The 20000-nt window shown below is 33.9% G+C and overlaps 1 protein-coding gene across 2 annotated transcripts in view; it reads left to right on the top strand.

Annotated features, from left to right (window-relative positions):
* The window catches only part of TMTC3 (transmembrane O-mannosyltransferase targeting cadherins 3), a 52096-nt gene extending 47483 nt beyond the window's left edge, over positions 1–4613 (top strand). For both annotated transcript variants that reach the window (XM_012469371.3, XM_012469370.3), the window contains exon 14: positions 424–4613. In XM_012469371.3, coding sequence (XP_012324794.2) covers positions 424–1241 — 818 coding nt within the window. In that variant the 3' untranslated portion in view covers positions 1242–4613. The remainder of the gene's footprint in view (positions 1–423) is intronic.
* The last annotated feature ends 15387 nt before the right edge of the window (positions 4614–20000 follow it).

Here is a 20000-nt window from a genome sequence, read left to right as displayed (position 1 = left end):
TTAATTCTTAGAAAACTCAAGTTAACCCGGAGAAGCTAAATAACTTGTTCAGTATATAAAGTCATAATGTTATCAGAATCAAGATTGAATACATGTCTTTGTTGGCAAATCCTATGCTGCTTTCTCTGAATTCTCTATTTTCCCTCTGCTATTTCCAATTGAATTCTATAAGAGACATTTCTCTCCTTTTGGTTTCTGAAGCACTCTTACTGTTTTAAAGGAAAGGAAATAAGCTGTCTTTTTACTGTTTCATATATTTTGATTTTCCTGTGAAGATTTCAAGGTTTTTGCTTTCTACTTTTTTTAACTATGGAAATTAGTTGTTAAAGCTTTTTTGTAATCTAAGTATTTGAAAACGGCTTTGTTCCTCACATTTAATTATTGTACTAACAATATAGTTTTTTTTCTTAAAAAACTTTCTAGGTGAGGTTAAACTCAGACCTGAAGCTAGAAAACGACTTCTAAGCTATATAAATGAAGAGCCCCTAGATGCTAATGGCTATTTCAATTTGGGAATGCTTGCCATGGATGACAAAAAGGACAATGAAGCAGAGATTTGGATGAAGAAAGCCATAAAGTTACAAGCCGACTTCCGAAGTGCTTTGTTTAATCTAGCTCTCCTGTATTCCCAGACTGCAAAGGAATTAAAGGCTTTGCCAATTTTGGAAGAGTTACTCAGATACTACCCTGATCATATCAAGGGCCTCATTTTAAAAGGAGACATTCTGATGAATCAAAAGAAAGATATACTAGGAGCAAAAAAGTGTTTTGAGAAGATTTTGGAGATGGATCCAAGCAATGTGCAAGGAAAACACAATCTTTGTGTTGTTTATTTTGAGGAAAAAGACTTATTAAAAGCTGAAAGATGCCTTGTTGAAACATTGGCATTAGCACCACATGAAGAATATATTCAACGTCATTTGAATATAGTCAGGGATAAAATTTCCTCATCTGGTTTTGTAGAACAGCCAATATTCCCAACCAGTAAGACTTCAGGTGTAGAAGAAGGAGACAAAATTCCAGCTGAAAATGTAAAAGAAATCAGAGGTGAATCCAGACAAACACAAATAGTAAAAACAAGTGATAATAAAAGTCCGTCTAAATCCAACAAACAATTAGGAAAAAATAGAGACAAAGAGACCCCCTACAAAACAGCAAAAGACATCAAAGAAATTGAGAAGAAAAGAGTTGCTGCTTTAAAAAGACTAGAAGAGATTGAGCGTATTTTAAATGGTGAATAGCATTAATATTTATCATGTAACAATGGTATCAAAGAACATCAATCTATCATGTGATTGCTTCTACTGGGAGCTTTGAAAAAAAGTTCAAGGGTTCCTAATGGTCAATCATGAGCTGCCTTGAAGTAGGATCAAAGTCAGATTTTCATTAAAGACCTGTATTATCCCAGGATGTATATCATATAAAATATGGCTGTTTACAAAGTTTGGGTGAATATAGCAGAAATATTACAGTGAAAGTGACAAATGTACACTTCTTATTATAGAAAGAAGGTGTTTCTGGCAGTGTAATCTTTACTGCTCTCAAAAATAATTTGATGCCTGAATGATAATCCCTTGAAGACAAATCCAACCTGTGCTGGTTTATTCTATGAATTCCCACTTATTTGCCTACTTCATTTTTCTTGTATCTCTTAGACTCTAGCTACGAATTGAAAACACTTGTTGAACACTTTTTTTAAGTAATTCTATTTAATCAAGGGACTTTGCACTACAAAAGCATACTGAGTTTGTGTTGTATTCTTTGGTTTAGTTCTAGAAAGAATGCTGGATGAAACGTTTTAAAATAAGTCATGGCGTTAACATATTTTCATAATTGTATACTTGTTTTTAACAATGCAATTTTTAATCAGGTAAAGTTTGACACATGTATAGCTACATACACACATTTCTAATGGTGCTTATATATACTGTATTATTTGTTATTTGATTTTACTTACTGAGAGTATCACAGGATGAATCACATAATCTTTTTTTTTTTTTTTTTACTTTTATTACCCAAACTATTCATGTCTTTTTTTTTTTTCACTATTACTTCCCGAACTATTCATGTTTCTTTAGGGTCATAGTCATTGAGAAGTCCCAGTAACTCTAAACTTTTGAGTAATAACTTAGGAAACTTCTCTTTCATCTTTGTGTTAGCTCTCTGGTCTTACTCGGATTTTAATTTTCTGCTTCCAAAGTCACAATTTAATTATACTTAGATACCTTTGAATTCAATTCTGTTTGATTGAAAGCAAAACAATGTGACAGTTTATTTTCAAACGCTAACTTCTTGATATTTTGTTACGGTATGTCTTTTTATTAAATATGTATTTTGACTACTGAGCTTTCATAAAAAATTTGCAGCTATTTTAATCATCAAGAATGGAAAACAGATTGCTACTGCATTTTCCTATATATGCAATTATGATTTAACCAAAATTGTATCATTTTGGGCTTAATGTCTAGATATAAAAGATAATTAGTCTACTATAGTATTAATAAATTTTTCAGTTGGTTTGGGCAAATTTAAACCTGAAAAATAGGTTAAAAAGTAGATACAAATTAAACTTACTAATTTAAACCTGATTTTTTTTCTTAAGTTAAAATATATTTTAAATGAGATTTATAATACCTTTAAAAGATGGTTCTAATTTAAAATATAAAAGCTCTAGCTATCATCCTGGGATAGTAACTAATTTCTAATTATGTAGTATTTCAAAAACTATATATTTTTTTAGTTCCTTTGAGATAACTAATTTCTAACTGTGTATGTTTCAAAAACCATATTCCCGTAATGTTTTTTAAGAATTGTTTTATAAATAGATCATAAGATACAAGGTCTGCATTAAAAGACCCACTCTTACTAGGTCCCCCAAGGATCTGCCATAATTTTTTTAAAGACAATTTAAAGCAAGCACTGATATCAGTGGGAGTTGGTCTTGATCTAGGAGATTCTGTTAAGCATCCAAACAATGCCTGTTTTCAGTTCTTAGGTTATGACTTGTGACTCCAGATATAAGATGGAGAATACCTCATATACTATGACTTGAAAATGGAATCTTAAATTCTTATGTTCTCTCCATATATCTTAAGGAAAAGTTTCTGAGTATGACCTCTTTTGCCATAGTATCAAATGGAGGGTGGTCAGAAAAGTAAAAGGAAATCTTTTGTGACAGCAGACTATAAAAGAAGTTTGAGTAATATTTTAATAAATGTAGATAACTATTCAAATGATAAAATTTATTAATGTGATCCAATGATTTTATTAAAAAGTTTTCTTATTAGCACTTAGAACTGTGCCTGTTACATAAGAAGTGCTCATATATTTGAGTTTTAAATACTTTATTTAAATCAAGACCACTATGAGTAATTAATAATTTAATTATTGTTCCAAATCAGTAGTTTTCAACCCTCTGTATATTAGAATCATCTGAGGACTTTTAATATGGAACCCACCTCATAACAATTACATCTGAATTTCTGGAAGATGAAGCCGTGCCTGTTTTTCCAAAAGCTCTTTGACTGTTTCAAATTTATAGTCAGAGTTAAAGACCACTGCTCTAAATTAGTTCAGGAAATCCTTTTATTTCTCCCATATTAACTTTTAAAGTTAGTAATATACCAGTTAAGGGTTGATGGTTTAAATTCCACTAAGGAACATGTTGTAATAACTAGCACTTATGACTTGAAATGTAAGAGCTTAAGTTCCATTAAACTAGCCCATGTGTAAGACTATTATTTCTTCTCTATAAATTCAAAATAGATATTTCATTCAAACTTTTCAGGTGAGAAAAGATAACATTTTTTTTTTCCTCTGGAGCTGCCTGTTTGGGGAGATGGAAGTGGGCACATTTAGGGATCAATTCACTAACCTATGATTCAGAGTTCTGATAATGTGTAAGTTAGGAAAACAAAACTTATGACAGGTTTGTATGCTAGTGAATGGGAAGAGTTTTGATTCTCTCTTAAAAGAGAATAAACTCTCCAGCAGTTCTAGGAAAACTTTGACAATCCCCAAGGAGCAGTGTTATCGTAACTTTACTGCTTCTTAGAAGGTAGAATTAAGTTTCTGGAATTGTGCTTGTTTTCTTATTAACATTTAGAATTGGGAATATTATCTTAATTTTTCCAGTGAGTGGTTTTCTGAAATTGATAACTTGGAGAGTAAAATATGTATTTTCCTTTTCAATTTTGTGTTTACTTTTATGTAAAAATTTGGTATGTGAATTACACAGTTCTAATAAAACCTCATGCCTTTTCATTACAGCTAATTTGAACTCTCAACTTCATGTTATAGAATGCTTCTTTAAAGATGCTTTAAAAAGTATTAAGAAAATATATAGATTTGTATGTCAATTTATACTTCAGAAATCCATATATTTGTCATATTTATATTTTTAGAAACCTAATTGGATGACTAGATGGTATTTAAAACGAATGCCCAGAAATATCTTCTACCTTTGTCCAAAAGTTTATCTGTTGGAAGCTGTCAGCCATTCATATAGAGAGTTTATAAGAAAATAATTTAAAATTGTATGCATTTTATATTGCTATGGTATCTGTACCATATTTCTAAATATCATTATTAAACTGGTACTTCTTAAAACCATAGCCTGGCCTGCCTTTTAGTGTTAAAAAAATACGATATTGTATATAAAGAGATTTCTTATTTTATGAAGAAGAGATGGCATGTGATTTATTAACAGTGATCTGAGAAAGACATGAAATAAGTTTCTGAAAATGATATATTTTCAAATATGAGTGAAAACAACGAAATTAAGAAATGGAAACAACTCAGACTTGGAATTTTATACAAATTTCATTTGTACATCTGCCTGATACTGCCTCTGGCATAATTAAGAGGAAGTTGTTACACCTGTATGTCCTCAGTTTCTTCATCTACAAAAAAACTTTTAAAGGTATGAAGAGGATTTATATATTTATGTGATATATTGTATATAATGTATTCAAATTGCCTAGAAGAGTTTCTAGCACATAGAAAGTAATATTAGTATAAACAGGGCTTAAACTCTTGGATTTGATGCATATGACTTAATTTGTATTTGTGCTAATAGCTGTAATGTCAATGACACGATAGCAAGCAAATGATTAAAAATCTAATAGTAATGCTTGTTCCTTAGCTATCTATGCTAACAAGTACATAGATAGCCTAAAGTAAATTATGCTTGGGATAAAGCTAAATTGCATAACTAAGACACCTTAAAATTGTATTACCTTGTGCTGTTCACTGCCATCGGGAGGCAGCATAAAATGAAAGACAAAATATGAAGACTGGATCCAGGCAAATTCATGTTCTTTGTGACTTTCTTCATCAGTAACATTGCTGTGACTCAATGGATAGCATATTTCCATCAAGTAGTACTATATAATGTGGTGCTTTCATGTTTCTGCCTTAAAATAACTCAAAAAACCATTCTAGGGAAAAAATTTTTGCAGTCTCCCCATCTGGCAAAGGGCTAATATCCAGAGTCTACAAAGAACTAAAACAGATATACAAGAAAAAAGCCCCATTCAAAAATGGGCAAAGGATATGAACAGACACTTTTCAAAAGAAGACATATATGAGGCCAACAAACATGAAAAAATGCTCATCATCACTGGTCATTAGAGAAATGCAAATGAAAACACATTGAGATACCATCTCACGCCAGTTAGAGTAGCGATCATTAAATCTGAAGACAACAGCTGCTGGAGAGGATGTATAGAAATAGAAACACTCCCACACAGTTGGTTGAAGTATAAATTAGTTCAACCATTGTGGAAGACAGTGTGGCGATTTCTCAAGGATCTAGAAATAGAAATTCCATTTGACCCAGCAATCCCATTACTGAGTATATACCCAAAGAACTATAAATTGTCCTTCTATAAAGACACATAACACGTATGTTCATAGCAGCCCTGTGTAGAATAGCAAAGACCTGGAACCAACCCAAATGCCCATCAATGATAGACTGGACAAAGAAAATGTGGCACTTAGACACCATGGAATACTATGCAGCCATAAAAAACGACGAGTTTTTGTCCTTTGTAAGGACTCGGATGAATCTGGAAACCATCATTCTCAGCAAACTGACACAAGAACAGAAAACCAAACATCACATGTTCTCATAGGCGGGTGTTGAACAATGAGGACACGTGGACTCAGGGAGAGGAGCATCACACACTGGGGGCAGTTGGTGGGAGCTAGGGGAGGGATAGCAGGCAGGTGGGGAAGGATAACATGGGGAGAAACGCTGGATATAGTATGCACCTATGCAACAACCCTGCATGACCTGCACATGTACCCCAGAACGTGAAGTAAAATAAAATTTAAAAATTCTAGTTTGCCCTTTCTTAAAGACTCACATGGTCAAAATTTCGTCTTTATTTCTTGCCTCCGCCATGGTTTAGTTTCAGATATTGAGACCATACACTGACTAACCCATACTGAAGTATAAATGATGGGTAAATCTTATTAGCCGTATCAAAGCTTAAGTCAAGTGAACCACTTTCTTTGTAAAGTTGCAGGCAGTAGAATGGGTTTCAGAGATAATGGTGTTTCTACGCCATTCTTCTTTCTAACTAAATTAGATCTCAAAAAGCTTTCTAACTGCAACAAACTCCCTTCTGACCAGGTTACTATTTTGGATGGGCCCTGTCTGATCTTTGAGAGTGGGACTGACTACCCAGATTGTTAGTGGAATCAGATCTAATTTTAACAGTGATACGTGTAAAAGTTCTGGGCAGTGGATAGCATGTACATTATTAACATTGTTTCTTGTATGAGTATTTGCTTCACTGAGCTATAGTTTTCGTTGCATGCTTCTTTTCTCTGCCTGTCACTTAAATACTAGTAAATACTAGTCTTGCTTCCACTCTTTTTCTTTCTATGGAGTAGTTTCAGCTATATATATTCCAGATCTCTAGCCCATATTTTCTCCAGGCCCTAAACTATGAACCCAATGATTTACTAAACATCATACTCTCAGGTATTGATTGCACCCATCCTCTTCAAACACATGGCCAGTGGATAAAAAGTTTAAGGAAGAAAAAAAGGTATGTATGTGAAGCAGGAAAAAGACGGGAGAGAAAGACCAAAGGAATATAAAAAAGCTTACCAGTGGATTACCTACTCAATGAGGAAGTTTAAGGGCAAATAAGCATGATTATGGACTTAGGTTAAAACAAATACTACAAACTTACTTAAAGACTCTACACCTTGTGGCCTGTAATGCCAGCACTTTGGGAGGCCGAGGTGGGCAGATCACTTCGAGACCAGCCTGGCCAACAGGAGCACCTAGATACGTAAAGCAAGTTCTTAATGACCTATAAAGAGACTTAGACTCCCACACAGTAATAGTGGGAGACTTAAACACTCCACTGTCAATATTAGATCAATGAGACAGAAAATTAACAAGGATACCCAGATCTTGAACTCAGATCTGGACCAAGCAGACCTAATAGACATCTGCAGAACTCTCCATCCCAAATCTACAGAATATACATTCTTCTCAGCACCATGTCGCATTTACTCTAAAATTGACCACATATTTGGAAATACATCACTCCTCATTAAATGCCTAAGAATGGAAATCATAAGTCTCTCAGACCACAGTGTAATCAAATTAGAGCTCAGGATTAAGTAACTCACTCAAAACCACACAATTATGGGGAAACTGAACAACCTGCTCCTAAACGACTGGGTAAATAATGAAATGAAAGCAGAAATAAAGGTGTTCTTCAAAAGCAAAGCAAATGAAGACACAATGTACCAGAATCTCTGGGACACATTTAAAGCAGTGTCTAGAGGGAAATTTATAGCGCTAAATGCCCACATGAGAAGAGAGGAAAAATCTAAAACTGACACCCTAACATTACAATTAAAAGAACTAGAGAAGCAAGATCAAACAAATTCAAATGATTGCAGAAGGCAAGAAATAACTAAGATCAAAGCAGAACTGAAGGAGATAGAGACAGAAAAAACCCTTCAAAAAAATCAATAAATCCAGGAGCCAGTTTTTTGAAAAGATCAACAAAATAGATAGACTGCTAGCCAGACTAATAAAAAAGAAAATAGAGAAGAATCTAATAGATACAATAAAAAATGATAAAGGGCATATCATCACCAATTCCACAGAAATATAAACTACCATCAGAGATTACTACAAACATCTCTAAGCACATAAACCAGTAAATCTAGAAGAAGTGGATAAATTCCTGGACACTTTAACCTCCCAAGATTAAACCAGGCAGAAGTTGAATCACTGAATAGACCAATAACAAGGTCTGAAGTTGAGGCAGCAATCTGTAGCCTACCAACCAAAAAATGTCCAGGTCCAGACGAGTTCAAAGCTGAATTCTACCAGAGGTACAAAGAGGAGCTGGTATCATTCCTTATGAAACTATTCCAAACAATACAAAAAGAGGGAATCCTCTATAACTCATTTTATGAGACCAACATCATTCTGATACCAAAACCTGGCAGAGATACAACTAAAAAAGAAAATTTCAGGCCAATATCCATGATGAATATTGAAGCAAAAATCCTTAATAAATACTGGCAAACTGAATCCAACAGCACATCAAAAAGCTTATTTATCACGATCTAGTCGGCTTCATCCCTGGGATGCAAGGCTGGTTTAACATACACAAATCTATAAACAATCCATCACATAAACAGAACCAAAGACAAAAACCACATGATTATCTCAATAGATGCAGAGAAGGCCTTTGACAAAATTCAACAGTCCTTTATGCTAAAAACTCTCTATAAAGTAGGTATCAATAGAACATATCTCAAAATAATAAAAGCTATTTATGACAAATCCATAGCCAATATCATACTGAATGGGCAAAAACTGGAAGCATTCCTTTTGAAAACTGGCAAAAGGCAAGGGTGTCCTCTCTCACCTACTCCTACTCAACATAGTATTGGAAGTTCTGGCCAGAGCAGTCAGGCAAGACAAAGAAATAAAAGGTATTCAATTAGGAAAAGAGAACATCAAATTATCTCTATTTGCAGATGATATGATTGTATATTTAGAAGACCCCATTGTCTCAGCCCAAAATCCCCTTAAGCTGATAAGAAACTTCAGCAAAGTCTCAGGTTACAAAATCAAGTACAAAAATCACAAGCATTCCTATGCACCAATAACAGAGAAACAGAGAGACAAATCATTAGCGAACTCCTTTTCACAATTGCTACAAGGGAATAAAATACCTAAGAATGCATCTAACAAGGAATATGAAGGACCTCTTCAAGCAAAACTACAAATGACTACTCAAGGATATAAGAGAGGACACAAACATATGGAAAAACATTCCATGCTCGTGGTTAGGAAGAATCAATATCGTGAAAATGGCCATACTGCCCAAAGTAATTTATAGATTCAATACTATCTTCATCAAGCTACCATTAACCTTCTTTACAGAACTGGAAAAAACCACCTTAAACTTTATATAGAACCAAAAAAGAGCCTGCATAGCCAAGACAATCTTAAGAAAAAAGAACAAAGCTGGAGGCATCACACTACCTGACTTCAAACTGTACTACAAGACTACAGTAATCAAAACAGCATGGTACTGGTACCAAAACAGAGATATAGACCAATGGAACAGAGCAGAGGACTCAGAAATAATGTCACATGTCTACAACCATCTGATCTTTGACAAACCTGACAAAAACAAGCAATGGGGAAAGGATTCCCTATTTAATAAATGGTGTTGGGAAAACTGGCTAGCTGGATGCATTAAGCTGAAACTGAACCCCTTCCTCACACCTTATACAAAAATTACTCCAGATGGCTTAAAGATTTAAATGTAAGACCTAACACCATAAAAACACTAGAAGAAAACCTAGGCAGTACCATTCAGAACATAGACATAGGCAAGAACTTCATGACTAAAACACCAAAAGCAATGGCAACAACAGACAAAATTGACAAATCAGATCTAATTAAACTTAAGAGCTTCTGCAGACTGGAGCTGCTTTCTTTTTTGAAAATTATTTTTATTTTATTTTTACTGAGGATCATCTTGCCCTAAACAGAAATATATCTTAATTTTAAAAATTGGAATTCCAAGTAAAGAGTCAAAATATTAATTTTACAGAAGTGCAGTGAGATACAGGAGAATTCTGAAAAAACAATTCAAAGAAATCAGGAAAGCAATTCAGGATATAAATGAAAAGTTTATTTAAAAAAATTTATTTTTAATAGAAACCAAATAGAAAGTCTGGATCTGAAGAATTCATTGAAGGAAATACAAAATATATTTGAAAGTTCCAAAAATAGACTAGATCAGGTAGAAGAAACAGTTTCAGTACTTGAAGACAGCTCTTTTGAAATAACCCAGTCAGACAAATATAAAGAAGAAAAAAGAATGAACAATGTGAACAAAGCCTTCATGACATTTGGAACAACATAAAGCAACCACATATTTGAATGATCGATATCCCTGAGGGCAAAAAGACAAAAAAAGAATTAAGAAAACCTATTTAACATAATAATAGATGAAAACTTCCTAATGTTAGAAAGAGATTTACACATACAAATACAAGAAGCTTAGCTGTTGCCAAGAATATACAATACAAAAATGTCTTCTCCACAGTATATTATACTCAGACTGTCTAAAGTCAAAAATAGTGATTCCAAAAACAAGAGAAAACTATGTCTACTCATATGTAAAGGGAATTCCATCAAACTAACAGCAGATTTCTCAGCACAAATCTCATAAGCCAGAAAAAAAATGGAATGATATATTCAAAGGGCTGAAAGAAAAAAAACAACCTGTCAGTCAAGAATATTGATCCGGCAAAATTATTTTTTATAAATGAGGAAAAAATTAAGTATTTCCCAGACAAGCAAATGCTGAGGGAATTCATTGTCACTGGACTGTGTCTAGAAGAAATGATCAAGGAAGACCTAAATTTGGAAGTGGAAAAATAACATTTACCAACCTTAAGATACAGGAAAATATAAAACTCACTCGTAAATCAACACACAACTGAGGACAGCCACCAAAACCCCAAGAACCACCATTCTACTCTCTGCTTCTATGACATCAGTTCTTTTTGAGTCCACATATACACTATTTGTCTTTCTGTTTTTGGCTTATTTCACTTAATATTCACTTTACCTTCTTCAGGTTCATCCATAAGTTCATCCAGGTTCATTACAAGTAACATGATTTATTTTTTGTAGTGCTGTTCCATTGTGTATATATACTATATTTTCTTTATTCACCTATTAATTGATACTTAGGTTGATTCCTTGTCTGATCTATTTTAAGTAACATTGCAGTAAACACGGAAGTGTAGATATATCTTTGGTGTACTGATTTCTTGTTTGTTCTTTGGATCTATACCCTATAGCGGATCTGCTGGATCATATGATAGTTCTATTTTTAATTATTTTTTAAATTTAAAAAATTGTTTATAATCAACATGTAATAATAGTACATGTTTATGGTGGCATATGTAATATTTCAATACATTATATGTATACATGTGTAATGGTCAAACCAAGGTAGTTTGCATTTCTGTCACCTCAAACATTTATTACTTCTTTTTGTGATCAATTTTAAGATCTTTATTTTTAATTTTTTGATAACTCATTCTCTTTTCCATAATGATTGTTCTAACTTACATTTCTATCAACAGTGTGCAGAGGTTCCTTTTTCTCCACATCTTTGACAATAATTATCTTTCATCTTTTTGTTAATAGATTTTGAGCAGATGTTAGCTGATATTTTATTGTGGTTTTAATGTGCATTTCTCTGATGATTAGTGTGGTTGAGCATTTGAAAATATACTTATTAGTCATTGTATGTCTTCTTTTGAGAAATGTCTATTCGGGTATTTTGCCCATTTTTTTCGATGACATTATTTGTTTTCTTTTTATCAAGTTGTTTGAACTCCTTATATATTTTGGGTATTACCTCTTATCAGATGTACAGTTTGCAAATATTTTTTGCCATTCTGTAGAGCCTCTCCATTCTGTTGATTGTTTTCTTTGCTATGCATAATCTTTTTCATTTTATATAAATCCATTTGTCTGTGTTTGCATTTGTTTTCTGTGCCTTTAGGATCATATTAAAAAGTCATTGCCCAGACTAATGTCAAGGAGCTTTCCCCCTATGTTTTCTTCTTACAGTTTTATAGTTTTGGGTTTTACATTTGTGCCTGGAGTCCATTTTAAATGATTTTTATATTTAGTGTGAAATAAAAGTCTAATTTTATTCTTCTGCATGTAAATATTTAATTTTGCCAGTATCATTTATTGAAAAGACTGTTCTTTCTCCATTTTGTGTTCTTAGCAACTTTGTTGAGTATTAGTTGTCTGTAAATATGTATATTTATTTCTAAGCTCTCTGCTCTGTTCCATTGGTCTATGTGTTTGTTTTTATACCAGTTCGATGCTGTTTTGGTTACCATAATTATGTAATATATTTTGTAGTCATGTAGTGTTCAGCTTTGTTCCTTTTGCTTAAGGTTGCTTTGGCTCATATGGGGTATTTTCTGGTTCTGTATACATTTTAGGATTCTTTTTCTATTTTTATGAAGAATGTCATTGGTATGTGGATAAAAAATGCATTGACTCTTGTATTAGTCTATTAAGATAAAGATACTACTATAAAGATACTACTTGAAACTGGGTAATTTATAAATAAAAGATATTTAATTGACTTACAGTGTTGCATGGCTGGAAACTTACATGTTTCCAGGAAACTTAGAATCATGGCAGGAAACTTACAATCATGGCAGAAGGAGAAGCAGGCACCCTCTTCACAAGGTGGCAGGAGAGACAAGAGCAAATGGGAAAGAGCTCCTTAAAAGCCATCAGATCTCAAGAGACCACACTCATTATCATGATAACAGCATGGAGAAAATTACCTCCATTATCTGGATCCCTCCTTTGACACATTGGAATTATAAGGATTACAATTCAAGATGAGATTTGGGTGGGGACAGAGCCAAACCATATCAAATTTTAAGATCACTTTGGGTAGTATGGACATTTTAATAATAATTTTTCAAATCCATGAACATGAGTTATCTTTCCATTTATTTGTGTCTATTTCAATTTCTTTTATTATGTTCAATGGGTTTAAGTGTAAAGATCTTTTAGCTCCTTGTCTAAATTTATCCTAAGTATTTATTATTTTTTTGTAGCTACTTAAAACTATTTTTGTGAATTTTTTTCAGTTTGCCGTTAGTGTATTGAAACTCTACTGCTTTTGCATGCTTTTTTTTTTTAATCCTGAAACTTTACTGAATTCACTTATTAGTTCTAACAATTTTATTTATTTATTTGGAGACAGAGTCTTGCTGGGATAATAGTGTGTGCCACCACTCTTGACTAATTTTTGATTTTTTGTAGAGATGAGGTCTCATTATGTTGCTCAGGCTTCTAAGATTTTTTTGTTGGAGTCTTTGGGTTTTATATACAAGATCATGTCATCTGCATAAGGATAATCCAACTTCTTCATTTCCAATTTGAATGTCTTTTATTTTATTCTCTTGCCTTATTGCTCTGGCTGGGACCTCCAGTACTATATTAAATAGAAGTGGTGAGACTGGGCATCCTTGCCTTGTTTCAAATCTTAAAGGAAAAATTTTCAACATTTGCACATTGACTGTAATATTAGCTGTGGATTTGTCATATATGATCTTTGTTGTGTTGAGGTACATTCATTATATACCTAATATATTAACAACTTTTATCATGAAAGGATTTTGAATCTTGTTAAATGCTTCTTCTGCATCCATTGAATTGATCATGTAGTTTTTGTACTTTATTCTATCAATGAGTTGTATTACATTTTTTGATCTATGTATGTTGAACCATCCTTGCATCTCAGGGAAAAATCCCCAAATCCCACTTGGTCATGATCTTTTTTCTTTTATTTTTTTGGAGACAGGATGCTGCTCTGTTGCCCAGGATGGAATGTAGTGGTGCAATAATGGCTCTTTGTAGCCTCAACTATCATGGCTCATTGAGCCTCAACTTCACAGGCTCAAGTGGTCCTTCTACCTCAACCTCTCAAAGTGCTGGGATTACAGGTATAAGCCACCATATGTGGCCATGAATGAACTTATTATTTGCTGTTGAATTTGGTTTGCTAACATTTTGGAGATGATTTTTACATTTATGCTTATCAGGGACACTGGCGTGTAGTCTTCCTTTTTGTAACATCTTTGTTTGGCTTTGGTTGGAAGGTGATGCTGGCCTCTTAATAATTAGTTTGAAACTATTCTTTTCTGTTCAATATTTTGGAAGAGTTTGAGAAGAATTGGTATTAGTTCCTTAAGAGTTTGATAGAATACAGCAGTCAAACAATTAGCTCTTAGGCTTTTCTTTGATGGGAAACTTTTAAAAATTACTGTTTTAATATCCTTACTCATTGTTGATCTGTGAAGATTTTCTATTTCTTCACATTTTAGTCTTGCTAGGTTGTATGTCCCAATAAATTTTTATCTATTTTTTCAGGTTTTCTAATTTGTTTACATTTAATTGTTCATAAATGTCTCATGATCCTTTGTATTTCTGTTGTATCAATTGTAATGTCTTTTTTTTTAGTTCTAATTTTATTTATCTTCCTTTTTTTCTTAGTTTAGCAAAAGTTTTGTCAATTTTGTTTATCTTTTCAAAAATCCAATTCTTAATTTTGTTGATCTTTTCTGTTGTTTTTCTATTTTATATTTCATTTATTTCTGCTGTGATCTTTATTATTTCCCTGCTGCTCCTAATTTTGGGCTTAGTCTGCTTTTGTTTTTCTAGTTGCTTTACATGCAACAATTGGTTATTTGAGACCTTTCTTCTATTTTGATGTAGGCATGTATTACAATAAACTTTATTAGTGGTGCTTTTGCTGTATTTTTTATATCTGGATATTCTGTTTCTGTTTGTGTTTGTCTCAAAATACTTTTGGTTTCTCTTTTATTTTTTCATTGACTCTGTATTAGTCCATTCTCATGCTGCTATGAAGAATTTATAAAGTAATTTATAAAGAAAAGAGGTTAAATTTACTCAAAGTTTTGTATGGCTGGAAAAGCCTAGGGCCACCTGCAATTATGGCAGAAGGCACCTTTTCACAGGGAAGCAGGAGAGATTGAGTGTGGAACAAAGGGGGAAGCTTCTTAGAAAATCATCAGACCTTATGAGAACTTACTCACTTTTATGAGAACAGCAGGGTGGGGGAACCACCCCAATGATTCAGTTATCTCCACCTGGTCCCACCCTTGATGTGTGGGAATTATTGCAATTCAAGGTGAGATTTGGGTTGGGACACAGAGCCAAACCATGTTATTTTGCTCCTGATCTTCCCAAGTCTTATGTTCTCACATTTCAAAACACAATCATGCTTTTTCAACAGTCCCCCAAAGTCTTAACTCATTCCAGCATTAACTCAAAAGTCCAAATTCAAAGTCTCATGTGAGACAAGGCAAGTCTTTTCTGCCTATGAGCCTGTTAGTTAAAAAGCAAGTTACTTTCTTCCTAGATACAATGGGGGGTACAGGCCTTGGTAAATATACCCACTCCAAATAGGAAAAATTGGCCAACACAAAGGGGCTACAGACCCTATGCAAGTCTGAAATCCACTAGTACAGTCATTAAACCTTAAAGTTCCAAAATGATCTTGCTTTGATTCCATGTCTCACATCAGGTCATGGTGATGCAATGGTGTGGGATGTGGGCTCCCACAACCTTGGGCAGCTCTGGCCCTGTGGATTTGCTGGTTACAGACCCACTATGGCTGCTTTAATAGGCTGGAATTGACTGCCTGCACCTTTTCCAGGCCGATGGTGCAAGGTATTGATGGATCTACCATTTTGGGGTCTGGAGAATGGTGGCCCTCTTCTCACAGTTCCACTAGGCAGTGCCCCAGTAAGAACTCTGAGTGGGGACTCCAACCCCATATTTTCCTTCTGCACTGCCCTACCAGAAGTTCTCCATGAGGCTTCTGCTCCTGCAGAAAAATTCTGTCTGGACATCCAGGCATTTCCACACATCCCCTGAAATCTAGGTGGAGGTTCCCAAACCTCACTTCTTGTCTTCTGTGTACTCACAGGCTCAACATCACATATAAGCCACAAAGGTTTGAGGCTTTTACCCTTTGAAGCAATGGTCCAAGCTGTACTTTGGCCCCTTTTAACCACAGTTGGAACTGAAACAACTGGAACAGAAGGCACTGTGTCCTAAGGCCTCACAGACAGGGGAGCCCTGGGCCTGGCCCAAGAAACAATTTTTTCCTCCTAGGTCTCTGAGTCTTTGATGGGAGAGGCTGCCATGAATGTCTTTTACATGCCCTGGGGATATTTTCCCCATTATCTTGATGATTAACATTCAGCTCCTTGTATGAAAATTTCTGCAATGAACTTGTATTTATCCTCGGAAAATGGGTTTTTCTTTTCTATTGCATTGTCAGGCTGCAAATGTTTTGAATTTATATGCTCTCCTTCCTTTTGTACACTTTGCTCCTTAGAAATTTCTTCCACCAGATACCCTAAGTTACCTCTTTCAAGTTCAAAGTTTAACAGATCCTTAGGACAGGGGCAATATGCCACCAGTCTCTTTGCTAAAGTATAGCAAGAATCATCTTTATTCCAGTTCCCAACAAGTTTCTCATCTCCATCTGAGACCACCTCAGCCTGGACTTCATTGTCCATATCATTATCAGCATTTTGGTCAAAACCATTCAACAAGTCTCCACAAAGTTCCAAACTTTCCCACATCTTCCTGTCTTCTGAGCCCTCTAAGTCCCTGGGAAATTTCAAACTTTCCCGCATTTTTCTGTGTTCTTCTAGGCCCTCCAAACTATTCCAATCTCTTGCCTGTTACCTACTTCCAATGTCACTTCCACATTTTTGGGTATCTTTATAGCAGCACCCCACAACTCCCAGTACCAATTTACTGTATTAGTTTATTCTCATGCTGCTATGAAGAAATACCTGAGGCTGGGTAATTTATAAAGAAAAGAGGTTTAATTGACTCACAGTTCTGCATCGTTGGGAGGCCTCAGGAAACTTACAATTATAGCTGAAGGCACTTTTACACAGGACAGCAAGACAGAATGAGTACTAAGCTAGGTGGCAGCCCCTTATTAAACCATTAAATCTTGTGATAACTCACTCTTATGAGAGAACAGCATGGGGGGAACTGTTCCCATAATTCAATTATCTCCACCTGGTCTCACTCTTTACATGTGGGGATTATTACAATTCAAGGTGAGATTTGAGTCAGGATACAGAGTCAAACAATATCAGACCCATTGTTTGGTCAGGAGTATGTTGTTTAATTTCCATGTACGTGTGAGTCTTCTGAAGTTGTCTCTGTATTTATTTTTATTTTTAATACTATTGCAATCAGAAAACATAATATAATTTCAGTCTTCTTAAATTTGTTTAAACTTGTTCTGTGTCATCATATGACCTATCTTGGAGAATGTTTCATGTACCGTTGAGAAGAATGTGTATTCTGTAGCTGTTAAATGGAATGTTCTTTATGTGTGTTTGTTAGATCCATTTGATTTAAAGTGTAGTTTAAATTCAATGTACCTTACTGATTTTTGTCTGACTGATCTGTCTATTGTTGAAAGTATGGTGTTGACATCCCCTGCTATTAGGCATTGCAGTCAATGTCTCCTCTCAGATCTATTAATAATGCTTACATATTTAGGTGTCCCAATACTGAGTGCATGTATTTTCATAATTGTCATATCCTCCTCCTGAATTGACTTCTTTATCATTATATAATAACCTTTTCTTTTTCTAAAAATTTTCTGACTTAAAGTCTATTTTATTGGACAAAAGTACTACTACTCCTCTTTTTTGGTTTATATTTTGATGAAATATCTTTTTCCCTCCCTTTACTTTGAGTCTTTGTGTGTCTTTACAGATGAAGTGAGTCTCTTGTAGGTGGTATATCTTTAATCTATTCAGCCACTTTCTGTCTTTTGATTCTAGAATTTAGTCCATTTACATTCAAGATAATTATTGATAGGTAAGAACTTACTCCTGCCATTTTGTTATTTTTTGTTGTTTTATAGATTCTTTGTTCCTTCCTTTCCCTGTTGCTCTCTTCCTTTGTGATCAAGTAATTTTTCTGGTGGTGTATTTTGATTTATTGCTTTTCTCAGGGGTAAGTATTTACTATAGATACTCTACTGTGTGCTTACCATGTGGCATAAAGAAATATCTCATAGCTATAATAGGTAATTTTAAGCTGATAACAACTTAACTTTATTGCAAAAAACAAAAAGCCCACTTCAATTTTACTGAATTCCCTCCCCAACATTTTGAGTTTTGATGATACAATTTAGATCTTTTTATACTGCTTATTATTTAACAATATATTTATTGTTAATAGCTTATCTTTTTGACTTTCATGCTAAAAATTACAATGATTTATACATCATAATTACAATTTTTTAGTATTCTGAATTTGACTGTATATTTACTTTTACCAATGATTTTTAAACTTTCAGATAATTTTATGGTACTCATTAGAATTCTTTTCTTTCTGCTTCAATAATTTTCCTTAGCTTTTTTTTTGAAGACATGCCTTGTGGTGATGACATTTCTTAGTTTTTGTTTGTCTGGGAAAATTTTTATCTCTCTTTCAATTCTTGAGGACAGTTTTGCTGGATATGTTAGTCTTGGTTGGCTGTTTTCTTCTTTGAGCACTTTGAATATATTATCCCACTCTCTATTGGCCTGTAAGATTTTTGCTGAAAAGTTGGCTGCTAGATGTATTGGAACTTTCTTTTTATGTTCTGGTCTCAAACTTTTGGAAGTAAACAATCTGCTCACCTCAGCCTCCCCAAATATTGAGCTTCTTCTTTTGGTTATAATATGCCTTGGGGTAGTCTTATTTGAATTAAATCTTGTTGGAGACCTTTGACCTTCCTGTACTAGAATAGTACAACTTTCTTTAGGTTTTGAGCTCCTGTTTTTAAAAGTAAGTTTTCTACCCCTTTATCTTTCTCTTCTCCTTTTTGAACTCTTATGATTCAAAAACTTGCTCTTTTGATGATGTCTCATAATCCTATAATCTTTATTTCTTTTTATTCCTTTTTCTCATCTGACTGTATATTTTCAAATTATCTTCAAGTTTACAGATTCTTTCTTCTCCTGGATTAATTTTGCCATTGATGCTATTTCTTGCCTTTTTAATTTTGTTCATTGTATTTTTTATCTTCAGGATTTCTGTTTGATTTTTTAAATTATTATTTCAATCTTTCTATTAAATTTCTCATTCTAGTCACTTCTTGTATTTTCTTGACATTTATGGAGCTGCTTCTTCTTCTTCCTCCTCCTCCTCCTCTTCTTCTTTTTGAGAAAGGATCTTACTCTGTCACAAGGCTAAAGTGTGGTGATGTGATTATGACTCATTGCAACCTCAACCTCCTGTGCTCAAGCAATCTTCCTGCCTCTGCTCCCTGAATAGCTGGGACACAGGTGCACATCACCATGCCCAGCTAATTTTTTTATTTATTGTACAGACAGGGTTTTGCTACATTGGTCTCATAATTTTGGACTTAAACAATCTGCTAACCTCAGCCTGGTCTCAAACTTTTGGACGTAAACAATCTGCTCACCTCAGCCTCCCCAAATATTGAGCTTCTTCTTCTTTTTTTTTTTTTTGTTTTAATTTTGTGTCTGGATTTTACTGAATTCATTTATTAGTTTTTTTTTTTTTTTTTTTTTTGCTTATAACTCCAGAACATTTTAATTCTAAAGAGCTTTAATAAATAAAAAGCCCCATAGTTTCCAAATGTTCATCAAAAAGGTAGTATCAGTCCCATCCATACGTGGGAAAATCAAAGAAAAAAAAAGGAGAGGGTGAGAGATGAATGAAGGTTGACAACTATTCTCCTTTATAAAGAGAAAACACTGCTTCCTCAATGTCACTTAAGGATATGAACAGGCAGGAGGAAAGTAATTGTCCATATTTGCCTTATATACGGTATTGGGTAATTAAATGCCAATTGTGCTGT

Source organism: Aotus nancymaae, unplaced genomic scaffold (genome assembly GCF_030222135.1).
Source record: "Aotus nancymaae isolate 86718 unplaced genomic scaffold, 86718_ANA_hifiasm-v0.15.2.pri h1tg000016l, whole genome shotgun sequence".
NCBI classification, from domain to species: domain Eukaryota; kingdom Metazoa; phylum Chordata; class Mammalia; order Primates; family Aotidae; genus Aotus; species Aotus nancymaae.
Note: the sequence above shows the minus strand (reverse complement) of the source record. Positions and strands in the feature narration are given on the sequence as shown.